At 38.4% G+C, this 12,836-nt stretch overlaps 1 protein-coding gene across 1 annotated transcript in view; it reads right to left on the bottom strand.

Annotated features, from left to right (window-relative positions):
- Window positions 1-2,497: 2,497 nt before the first annotated feature.
- ADAMTS20 (ADAM metallopeptidase with thrombospondin type 1 motif 20) overlaps window positions 2,498-12,836 on the bottom strand; it is a 95,435-nt gene continuing 85,096 nt past the window's right edge. Inside the window, exons 31-39 of the mRNA XM_029963520.1 lie at window positions 10,390-10,560; window positions 9,527-9,727; window positions 9,270-9,399; window positions 9,018-9,112; window positions 8,824-8,918; window positions 8,299-8,432; window positions 7,499-7,590; window positions 4,645-4,749; window positions 2,498-3,963 (exon numbers count right to left, since the gene is read on the bottom strand). Of these exons, the coding sequence (XP_029819380.1) occupies window positions 3,874-3,963; window positions 4,645-4,749; window positions 7,499-7,590; window positions 8,299-8,432; window positions 8,824-8,918; window positions 9,018-9,112; window positions 9,270-9,399; window positions 9,527-9,727; window positions 10,390-10,560 (1,113 nt within the window). The 3' untranslated portion in view covers window positions 2,498-3,873. The remainder of the gene's footprint in view (window positions 3,964-4,644; window positions 4,750-7,498; window positions 7,591-8,298; window positions 8,433-8,823; window positions 8,919-9,017; window positions 9,113-9,269; window positions 9,400-9,526; window positions 9,728-10,389; window positions 10,561-12,836) is intronic.

Here is a 12,836-nt window from a genome sequence, read left to right as displayed (position 1 = left end):
ATGGATTACTATGAAATCTCGGCTGCGATGTTTATATGTGATGCTCATTTTATTGTTCCCTATTTAAATATTCAGTTATCTCACTCGAAAGTTATTTTTGTAAATAGCTTTCCTCCTTTTTTTTTATTTTTTAGTTCAAGTTAAAATACTACAGCGTATTTCTGATCCACTAGCCACAGGACATCAATTTTCATAAATCTATTTGTTTCTTTGTGGAAGTAATAAAACCAACTCCTCACCTTCCTCCCTAATCTTATTTAAAGCCCTGCAAGATGTAGAAGGAACTTGTAAGACAGTAATATTTTATTTCAATTCTGAATTTCTTAGGGATCTCATGTGTTACTGCAATAAAACTGCAAAGACAAACCACCTTCCTGTTACATGTAACTTTCATTTCAAATAGTCAACAAAACAGAGAAGTTATGCTGAACACATTCCAGGTTACAGGAGTGGAAGAAAAGCCCAAATCTTTGCCTCATCTTTTCAAGCATGTCTTAGATATTGCAGCCTTTCAGTTAGATATGAAAAATACATGACCATCCACCAGAAACCAGCATAGACACATATACATGCTGAAGTCACACAGTCACAGCTCTTCCCATGAATGTAGGGTTGACTGATTGTGTAACACCTATATTCCAGGATGTGCTTGGGCACATCCTGCTTCTCTGTAGAAGCAGACTACACCAAGATGAATTCTGCCAGAACAGAGATCTGTTTTTGTACCCAGAGCCACAGTTTCCATCTGCTCTACTACCTACAACATATAATAACCCTTGGGGAAATACAAGCAGAAGACATGTAAACAATGACTTTATCAAGAGAAGTCACAGGTACTGTCACATGGCAGTACACCATTTCCTAGCACATCAAATGACATTTTGTTAGATAAATGTGAGAAACAAGGTTTTTTACCTCTAGTCCATCTTTGGCACTCAATATTCAGATAAACATTAAATGTGTGTGTGCATACACACAAGCAAGTTAAGTACAGTTGTGTCACCTAATACGCTGTTATTGACAGGATTGAAAAGATCCTATAAGCTATGTAACAATCATTAGCTACTACCATTAGTTTGTTGGGTTTTTTTCTGTATGGAATAGTGATGAGACAGGTGAGCATAAACCCAAGCTGTGTGACTGTGACCAGCCATTAGCAGCTCAGCACATGCAGACCCATGAGGTGGAGCTCACAGCACTCTCATGGGGGACCCTGCTACTCTGTCAGGCATCTTGGCTGCCCATTGTGAAGGAAATTCACAGCAACTTCAGTTAAATGTTGCAAGTACAACCCATGATTCTCATTTTTTTTGCATGGACCTTCTAACAGGTCAGCATCATCAAGTCTCCAAATTCTTCAGAGCTGATCATCAGGCTTATGTTTTCCTTAAATTGCCTTTGAGATAAAAAGTTAGAAAGTTGAAATAAGGTGATTGCTAAAGCCCTTTTTCCTCAACAAAACCAAAATTCTAACACAGGGAAATCACAAAATGCCAGAACATGGAATTACTTTTTCCCTACACTAGGTTGAAACTCCAAATCCAGGATAAAAGAAAGAAAATACACAAAAAACTACAATAAAGTACAGTGCTGTTCTATGCAGAAGTTGAAGTGGGCCACAGGGTTTGCTAGAATCATAGAAAATACATTTTTACTCAAAAATCATTTCTATTACCCAAGAAAAACACGCTGTGTTGAATATTGCATTGTCATTTTGCTTGGTAGTGGATTTTCAGAGCGCCTTTGAGGCAGCAGAGCTGAGTGCTTTATATGGACTGAAAAGAAAAAGGTCCTCCTGGGGATAGAGGTGAACTGCAGTTTCCCTTCTGTCAAAGCAGCTGTCAAGGGACGATGCTGTAGAGGAATTGGTTTGAGTTAGCACAAGGAGAAGGAAGATTATTTCAGATTTTTAAATTATTTCAGTTAATGATTTACAGGGCAACCCCCCAAGAAAGGTATAGGGCAATATGGGTGGACAACAGCAAAGAGCACATAGACATGAAGTTCGTCCCTCTGAAGCAGAATTTGCTTCCATAGAAAATATTCCTATGATTATAACCTGCTTGTGTGGCAGTTAGTCGAGTATAAGTCAACATATACCACTGTGAAGAAGTATTAAGAATGCTGTTATTCTGTGCATAAAGAAGTTTAAACGTTTTTACAACATTTGTACTAAGCACACGATAAAAAAAAAAAAATTCCAAATGAAAGTACTCTGGTATCATTCACACAAACGTATTTATTATATAAATATTTTATAAATTACAAGATTTTAATTGTAAATGTAAACAGTTCTAGGAAAATAATGTTTTATATTCTTATTAATGTTTACAGCTATTACAAGGCACATAGTGCAAAAATACATTTCTGATGCAGAGATCACAAAATAATTACATACATGTGTTATCTAAAACAGGAACTGCATACAATTCTGTGGTACAATATTGTTTTTAATTAATACATGTTGCTAATTCATGACTAACTCTTTGTGGGTAAAAATATGATATAGCTGCCATTTGACCTACTAATTTTACTAGCATGCAAAATAAATATTTGGTATACAGAATGCATATTTTCAGAAAAAGCATGTATAGTTATCTGGTACATAATATATGTTATTATGCAGGTAAAAAATTTTATTCTGAATACCTGAGAGTTGGCCCTGAAATGTATTATCTGTATATGCATATATTTCTACAGTTCTGGACTGTAAAGTAATACAAAACAACAAATCAAAGAGTGAAATAATTTTTTAAACCTTGTAACTTTTTCATACACTTACTTTTCTCGAAGAAATAATTTTAAATAGCAGATGTTAGAACTGTATTTGCAAACATCAAAAAATCAAACTGAGTCAAAGATGGACAGCAAAACCACTGTGGGGCTTGATGTTGCCTCTGTCAAGGTTTTTGACTAAGGTTATTGAAAATTACGTTGAATTGGAATATGAAGGACATATACTTCAGCCTCTACTAATATGCTATTTTCCAGGGTAAAGGAGTAAGGTGTATATGGAAAGTGCTTAAGCAAATACATAGTTGTACAACCACATACAAGATGGTACGGTAAACAGAATACACTGCTTTTACAGTATACTTGGATGAGAGGCAGGGATTTAAAATCAGTTTTCAAAGCAATTTGTTTTCTTATTTTCTTTTCCTGTACCCACAACAAACCTAAGCCCAGATGTTTAAAATGTGCCATAGAGACTACAGAGGTTAAACCACACTTCTCAGAATTACTGCTAGGATTTGAGCACCATGAAGAATATAATGAAAGGGATGGGGAAAAATGCTTATACTGACAGTGAAACACACAGATCTATAAAACTATCTCAAGCATTTTGGTTATGCACTTTTCTGCTGTAAGTTATTGACAGATAATCCCTAAAAGTTTGCACAAAATTGTAAATACTTGAAATTATTACCTTTCTTCTCTACAGAGCAATAAAGCTTTCCTTTCTATATTCTAGTACAGTCGACCAAGAAGATCAGTAGAGTGTAAATTTTACTGAATACCACATAAGGAATCACACTGATCAGTTGCAGGTAAAGAATTACAATTATGGTAAAATTTAAAGTGTTACCCATGGTAGTAACTTCAGTGCAATTTACTTGCTAATATATGCTGGATATTGAATTAATGCCCCCCACTAACCTGAAGGTTTATGGCTGTGATTTATGCACTTGCTAGCCCACATACACACAACACAACCCCAAGTAAATCCTGAAGAAAACAGGAATTTTTAGTAGTTAGTGTTACAGTAATGAGCATTACAGAGATGAAAGAATTAAAATATATATACATAGCATCTACAATTTGTGCCTAAATGGCAGATGTCCCTGCTTTGATGCTCTTAGTACATCAGAGTGCTCATTGTACTTGAAGCTGGAGACCAGTAATTGTGCTAGGAACACATTTTCCACAAAATCCTCCACATCTTCCATATATTTTAATACCATCCTGGGAATTAGACAAAGAGAACAGTCAATCAAGAAAAGCAATTGAAATCACAGTTGTACAAAAAGGTTCTTGAAGTTTGCACACAACAGGCCTTTTGACAAATTGTACCTGCAAATACTAAACCAAGCAACAGCATCAAATTAGAAAAACAGGCACAGAGATCCTTTATCACTATCACTTTATACCTTGTTTCCTGGCTTATCATCCAATGTTGCCTTAAACTGCACATACTTGCTGTTCTTGTTCAACTGGTCTTGGTTTCCCATGAGAATCAATTTGGAGGTAAGCAATCTATAAGGATCATCTGTACTATGATATCTCTAAAAAAATGTGGGGGTTTGGGTGTTGTGTTTGGGTTTTTTTTAGAAAAGTATCTTAAGAAGATACTTGAAGATCCCTTTTAAAAGGCATAGCAAAACTTCTTATGGACCTAATTAATATAACAACAATCTTAAAATCAGTTAAGAGAAGGGTAGGCAGACAGTGTTGGTCTAAATTAGATACTGGACAGTGTGATTAAACATGGTTTTCTCCATTACATCTGAAAGAAGACTTAAATGGGTCAGAGACCTTGAGTGCTATTTTTGATTCACAACTAGCTTTCACTACCGTCAACTGTACCTTTTCAGGCATAATATTCCGAGCCATAAGAGCAGATAAAGGAAAACACCACTGACTTACATGGGATTTGTGTATGTCAGCAGTCGCATAGTTGCCCTGAGCAATCCACCTAACTGTACTGGATAGTCTCAGACCTGTACCAGTTAAATTAATGCTGAACTGTCCCTAGAAAAAAAAAAAAAAGAAAAAGAAAAGGAAAAGAAAAAGAAAATACAGAGCTGATAAACAAGAGTCCAAACCACTAAAACACTTTACATTGGCATATCTGCACATATCACTTACAATATATCTAAATATTAAGTACTCAAAGGTGTAAAAATAATATGGGTTAGTTACACTGCAATATACCCTTTCTATGGATCCCCAGGACATAGACACAAACCCCAAGTTATTCTTATTGCTTATTGCAGTAAGCACCACCTGTGCATCAGCTGATCTGTAGCATCTGTCTGCAGAGTCTGAAGACAAAACTAACATCAGACAATTCAAATTATTTTTGCCTTTTCTACATAAGATATTTTAATTTACAAAAAGTCAAAATCATGGCTGGGCTTCGCGAACGAACATTTGGGAAGGCTCTATCCACATTTGCTACAGGCACGCTGGTGGCTTATGAGGCCAATACATAAGATATTTTAATTTACAAAAAGTACAGACTTGAAAAAGGCAAGAATGAGGTTGGTTTTCTTGAAAGACTTTTTTTGTTTTTTAAAGTGTCCAAACTTTCTGGAAACAACATGGTCAAAACATACTGCTGTCTGAAAATTACAGACAAATCACTTCTTAGCCATCTAATTCTCAAATTTTTGCAAGCACACTGTCTAAGCATCATCATTTTATCATCTTCTATTTCTTTTTCAGTATAACCAATAAGATAATTGAATATGAACATAAGTGGAGGTTAAAATAAATAAAGGCATTGCTAAATGGAATGTTTTCCAATGTAAGCCATTCAAAACAGATAAAGAAGCTATTTTTTCTAAAATATTTGTCTATGCAAATACCTTGAAAACTAGCTTTAAAATAGTCACGCCACATGAGAATAGGAAATATATTAAAAGCAACAAACTGCACTACCTTGGTAAACAAACTGGGATACAGAAAATTATTAAATTGCATTCCTACAGAAGTGCAATATGCTGGAAAGAAATACTACCTCCACAAAGCCTAATGATTAGTTTAGGCTGCATTACAGTCAGAAAACGGCACACCTCCACACTATTCAATGAAGGCTGGAATTTCTGCATTCAGACCTAGTCAAATTGCTTAAACTACAAGATCAAAGCTTTAGCAAAGGTAAAATTTTTATTACAAATGGTAGTTTCTGTATTTTATTGCTTAATAATGTCATATATATGTATATAAAATTCTGTGGGTATATGTATGTGTGCACGTATAAAATTACAGCGTTCAGCTTTTATTCTTGTGATTCACCAAAATTCCTTTGCAAAAATTCAGTCTTCCATCGTTCAGCATGGCAGATCTATTCTGACAGCTCTTCTGTGTAAAGTTCCTGTGCTTATAGCATTTAACTCAGGAAGAGTTAACACAAACTTTTATGGATAGGGTAGGTTGTTCTTCAAGTGCCCACAAAGTGGAAGACTTCCTTTTAATGAAGGAGGAAATTCCTACAAATGGTGTGGAATGCTTTCCACAGTCCACAGGCCCAAAGTAACTTCTTTCACAGTGACACTTTGCAAAAATAAATGAGAAGTGCTATGCACAATTATAATGATAGTTTATCAGCTGTCTGACATATCATGCAGCATGCTCAAGGCCAGGAACAGATTTCATGGATGGAGAGTCCAGCAATGGAGGCCTTTTGACTGCATCAAAAGTATAAGATTCAGTGCAGATCTTATAGATGGAAATGTGTCAGTGCTCAACCACGTAAGCAGAATGACCTCACAACAGAAGTTACAGATCGCAAACAGATTTGTATTGGACTGCACCAACAGAGTTTGCAGGTTGAAGGTATCCAATACTGTCATGAACTCCAACGGTTTTCTTGTCAGGGCTAAAGTCTGCTGAACCTAGGCCCTTCATTTGTACACAAATTGCACATAAATTGTCTCTAGCTTCCCTTGGTTACCTCCACCCACAGAGCTTAAGTTTAGGCACCCAGGATAGATAGACAACGTAGATAGATGTCCGTGCAAGTCTGAGCCAGTCAGTCTTAACTCCTTTATAATCAGTGAAAATAAATTCACTTCCAGAGGACAATTGACCTCATACTAAATTGTCTAATAGGGTAAGATTAGCTGAGGTGTTTTCTAGGGAATCCTATTTCTGCCAAAAAGCTCCAAAGTAGCCTAGGTTGACTAGTTCAGACTAGGGCTACATCTGTCTTATTAAGAAGGACATAGAGTATGAGCACACCTGTAGAGCAAAAATGTTGACTCAGAGAGCCCAACATCTATAGACAGTGTACAAATCGGGGTCTTCCTTTGGACTAACTCTCTTCTAGTTCCACAGACTGAATCCTCATTAGAGTGTAATAAGAGCGTAATAACATCCTTCCCCTGAGCTCATTATTTGATTTAGCTTCATTCAGAAGGCATCCTGTTCATGTCTTTCAAAACGGCCCCTCAGAAGAGGAAACAAAGGATGCATCACATCCAGAGGGAGGGAGGGAGAGTAGTACATGAAACACATAGAAAGCTGGATATTCATGTATGGAGCCTACAGGGAAAGGGTAGAGTAAACAATTTGAGGGAGAAACTGAGAGAGCAGGGGATAGTGGAACAGGAGAGAAGAGAGTAAGAAAAAAGTACTTATTAATGTTGTACACTGACAACACAGAATAGGAGATTGGTTTAGAACCTTACAGCTCTAAATAAGTCACACAAATATTTTTTCTTCCCTCTTATGTGAATATTTGAAGGAGATAAGAAATAATTGCATCATTGAATACCTGTGGACATCTGGCAGCACTGTAGCAATCTCCAGCTGTAGCGAACGGTACTGCTCTCCCAAGTATAGTCCGAGCAAAAAGAAAATCTGTGGCTAGAAAACAGAAAATTACTCAATACAAAATGCTGCATCTGAAGTTCAGGTGAAAACAGTATGAAAAGTCCTCACAGGGTGTTTTCATTTTTTATTTGGGTGGGGTTTTTCTGGTTTTTTGTTGTTTATTTGGAGGGGGAGGATGTGTGTTTTGATTTGAGGAACTACACTTTATTTAAATTTTAGTTATTGCAACACTAGTCCAACCTACAAGCCCAGATTTCTTTCTGACATACAAAGGGGCTAGGAGGAAGATGGACTGTGCCAAGTGTGCTGGTTATGGGCCAACTTGCCAGCTTCAGGCAGGGGTTTGAAAGCGCTGCAAGATTCCCTGTCCATTTATTTAGTGTGTGCCAAGCTCTGAGAAGGGACTAAGCACAGCATAGGAAGATTTCCACAAGAAAAATAAACTGTGGACTAAAACAGAAAAAAATTATAAAATGAAGATAGTTCACATATAAAATAGGAATCTGTGAGATTCATGCCACTTGACCACCTGGGAGAAATTAACATGGGAAGTAGTAGTGGTTTTTCTTTGTTTTTATACCTTTGAAATTCCCATTGAACTCCTAAATTAAATAAGAATTTTCTTTGCCCCAAAATGGCACAACTGGATCTATAAGTGGATCAAAATGGTAATTTGGTAATCATAAGCATGTACAATGTCAATAGAATGCTCACATTGGCTAAAACTGACAAAATGCTTACTTTTAATTTGCATGGAAGCTACATCAAATCTTATTTTGCTAAAAACCGTGAAGCCAGCTGCAAGGTAATCATTTCGACAGGCACAGTCTTGCCTTCTGCTTCCATTGAAAGGACATTCATATGGATTCTGCAACCTACAGAATAGCAAAGATTTAGTTTTCCTTTTTACGTTTTTCCATAACATAATATCATAGTGAAAAATAAGTGTATATGCCACATAAAAAATAGCAAACAACAATTACTGAACAAAAAGTTCAGCTTTTAATCTTAGCTCAACTGAAACATTAATGTCGATTGAAGCCGTTCCTACTAAAGTCAAGACAGAAAACAAATATAATCATTTAGTGTAAGTAACATTATTTCAGCCTGCAAGTACCCACATTTCTGCATGTGTGTTCACATGCCTGGATATTTAAAACAGAAAATCAAGGACAAATCTCATATTTCTCAGAGAAAGCATTATTTTATTATTTTATTTTGGAAGGAACAAATGCACTTCATAAAATTATAAAACTGGTTATGTACCTTAATCCATATACTTCAGAAAAGTTGTCTGCTTCACCTTTTACCAGTGTCAAATATTCTTTGGGATTCTCCAAGTGCATGCCTGAGCAATAGATCTGGAAGAGAACATACAACCCTTTAGCAAAATCTTTATTAGAAAAGTGTTATTTTCATAAACATATGTGTTCATAAAAACTCATAAATATTAACGGTACCTTTATCATCCTTCCCTTAATGTTAAGTAGGTATTCACCATCCTTTCTAATCCCTTTTTTAATCTGCATATCTTTGCAGGTGGTAAGAATTTCACCTTCAAAATGAATGATTAAATCATATTAATATTTCAGGAATCGAGCTTACTTTTAGAACTTTATTTTGCATAATTGTGTTCTGAATATATTTATAGCTTTAATATACATAGCCAGGGAAAGCACTAACTTCAGTAGAAAATTACGGTTGTCACTTACATTCTTCCTCATGGCAGATCCTTCTGGCATTTGGTTTTAAATGTGGCAGGCACAAGTCACTGGATAGGCCGTTTTCAGCCATACACTCTACAGTTCTCTCCTTTATCCCCACTCCACAAGATACTGAGCACTAGACATGGATAGTCATCAAGAGTTAGTTTAGAAAGTAGTAAATAATTAACATCATTATGTCAGCAAATTAGTCTTTTTTATGTTAGAGACAGCTATCAAAAATGAGCTTGCAGATCTCTACTCACTGCGGTCCACTTCCCCACTCTCCAGGTAGCTGCTTGTGAACATCCATTGATATTACATTTATAAATGTATGGGGATGGCTCTACCGGGCATTCTCGGTACGCTACAGTTTGAAGGCCACGGATATGCTGATTTTGAACAGAATGGATTCCAACACAGTACGTGATCCTCTGCTGGTAACCAAACCCACAGCTGGTCGAGCACTAAAATAAAATTCCCAAGCACAGACATTATTTCTGCGAAACTGAACCTTTTTGCAGAATCACCATTACAGATAAGTCAGCTCTGATCCTTGCTCTGGCAAAAGCTTGTGATCCAATGCATGCCACCTTGGGCTGGCATATCAGTATGCAGAAGTGAAGGTCTACAAGAGTTACACATGCAAGGAGCTGGAAAGCTCAATGCTGCCCTTTTTTCAGAGCTCACAGAGGTTCCAGAGCCATTCCCTTACAGCTGTGACGTGCACACAGACAGGCACACACAGGTAGTGCAGATGTGCAAGGGAAACAAAGCACTGATCAATCGCTTCACTGACATCAAGGAAAAGATTTTTGGTTACTTGAGTGAGTCAGCTTGCAAGACAGTTTCCTGGGAACCAGCAAAGCAATCCTGTGGTAGGGGCTATAGGATTTCCTATAGCTGGTGATCACAGGTTCTGGCGGGTTAACAGAGGGCTGATAACAGCTGTTACAATAAGTCATGGTTGATTGGGAGGGTCAATGTGGAGAAAGTTTAGACAGCCATGTTCAAATGAAAACATACCTTTTTTTTTTTTTGCTACACACATAAAGTACATTTTACAGAAGTATAATATTTTAAAATGTAAAGTTATATAGAAGATGCGTGAGCAGTATAATTACTGTACCTGTGACAGGTCTCCTGTGAACACAACATATTTAGAGGGAGCCACTCTGCAGGTTTTGGATGATGGAGGCTTTGTGGCAGGATCACAGAAGCTTTCATCCACTTGGAGCTGGTTTCCATTCACACACTTAATGATCCGGTATATTTTCTTTCTTCTAAATGATGCTGAGCACTAAGAGTGAGAAAATCAATCAGTTTTTGTACTTTAACTAGACATTTACAGAATGAAGTTTTTTACGATTGCCACACACCAGTAAAACCCAGACAGTAATCCCTTTTATGACATCTGCTATCAGTATCAGACTGAATTACTCACTGAATCAGAATCCTTTACATTTTTTTTAAAGTTCAGTTACCTCTAATCAGCTGACAAAAAAACCCAGTGTATAATAACAACACTGTAACAGTTGGGTTAGGAGAAAATGAAAATGTCAAGCCAAGATGACAGGGTGAGTGTAAAAGCTCTTTTGTATGAAAAGGGAAGTGCCAAAAAAGGATTTCAGCAAAATATGAAAGGAATAAGTTGGTCTTGAAAACAAAACAAAAAGTATCCCTCCAAGCATGTACATTCATTTTCATGGCTAGGCTTCGCGAACAAAGATTTAGGAAGGCTCTATCCACATTTGTTACAGGCATGCTGGTGGCTAATGAGGCCAATACGAGATAGACATGTCTGATTGCAAAAGGCACAGCAGAAAGACTCCTTAGGTGGCATATTCTGCAAGGCACAATTCTTTCTGCGTTGTCTTTTCTCCTCCAGAGTGATCCTGCGTGCATTCTCAAAGGAAGCAGCAGTGTTATAGATGGTGTGTCTCCAGGCCTCCCGATTTGAGGCCAGAGTAGACCAGTTATGTTGATCAATATGGCCAAGGTTGAGATGTTGTTTCAGGGAGCTCTTGTATCTTCTCTTGCGGCAGCCAGTGGCAAGTTCACCATAAAGCAAGATCTTAGGGAGGCAGTGGTCCTTCACCCTGGAGACGTGCCCTGCCCATCGCAGCTGTGTTCTCAGCAACATGGCCTCAATACTTGTGACTGCTGCTTGTTCTAGAACAGACGTATTGGTCACATAATCTGACCAGTGGATGTTTAGGATTGTACGGAGGCAGCATTGATGGAAGCGTTCTAGGAGATGGAGGTGGTGGCAGTAGATGACCCATGATTTGGAACTATATAAGAGAGTAGACAGCACTATGGCTTTGTAAACACTGATCTTGGTACTTTTCTTCAAGTGTTTATTATGCCATACTCTTTTATGGAGTTTTCCAAAAGCACTATATGCCTTTGCTAACCTGTTGTTTATCTCCCCATCAATCTTACCGTCCGAGGAGATGAGGCTACCTAGGTAATTAAACTGCTGGACTGATTTGAGCTCTGATTGGCCAATGGTGATATGGGGATGATGGAAGACTTCCTGAGGTGCAGGTTGATAGACAACTTCTATCTTCTTTAAGCTGACTTCCAGCCCAAAGAGCTCAGCAGTGTCTGCAAAGCAGGATGTCAAACGCTGCAGAGCTGCTTCTGTGTGGGCAACTGATAAATAAAATGAAAAGAAAACTGCCTATTAATCAGACAGTGCCAGTTTTGTGTAGCAGTACCTGTTGAGCCTGTGCCTTTGCCCTCAGGGTCCTCAGACCTCTCCCCATGGCAAGCTGTTGGAATGGAGAGTCATCACAGCTCGGCCAGGACATGATGAGAACCTTGCTGCCACTAGAATCCAGAAAAGTGCAGGTACAGGCTAAGTAATACATATCAACATCATGTCCCCAGCTATGGGTGCCTCAACTAAGGTGTTTGGACTTGCTATGATAAAGAAGAAAAACTTGCCAGTCTCAGCAGAGGCGATAATCAATAGCACCAATAGGCTGCTGGCCATCCTTGCTGACAGGATGCACAGCTGACCCACTCTCAGCTCTCCACCAGGATCCCAAGGTCACTCATCCCCAGTCTGGGTTGCTGCAGGAGTGCTTCCTTTCCAGGGGTAGCGCTTTGCATTTGTCCTTGTTGCATCTCATGAAGTTCCTGTGGTCCTATTCCTGTAGCATGTCCAGGTCCCCTTTCAGGTAGTTGTAGAGAGTGATGAGGTCTCCCCTGAGCCTCCTCTTCTCCAGGCTAAACAACCCCAGCTCCCTCAGCTTCTCCTCATAGGACTTGTGATCGAGTCCCTTCACCAGCCTTGTTGTTCTTCTCTGGACATGCTCCAGCACCTCAATGTCCTTCCTGAACTGAGGGACCCAGAACTGGACACAGCACTCCAGGTGTGGCCTCACCAGCGCTGAGGACAGGGGAAGAATCACTTCCCTGTACCAACAAGGAAGAATCACTTCTCTGGTCCTGCTGGTCACACTGTTCCTGATCCAGGCCAGGATGCCATTGGCCTTCTTGGCCACCTGGGCACACTGCTGGCTCATGTTCAGTTTCCTGTCAATCCAAACTCCCAGGTCCCTCTCT

The sequence above is a fragment of the Manacus vitellinus genome, unplaced genomic scaffold (genome assembly GCF_001715985.3).
Source record: "Manacus vitellinus isolate BGI_N305 unplaced genomic scaffold, ASM171598v3 scaffold_5_pilon, whole genome shotgun sequence".
Classification (NCBI taxonomy): Eukaryota; Metazoa; Chordata; class Aves; order Passeriformes; family Pipridae; genus Manacus; species Manacus vitellinus.
This window is presented reverse-complemented; position numbering and strand designations above follow the sequence as displayed.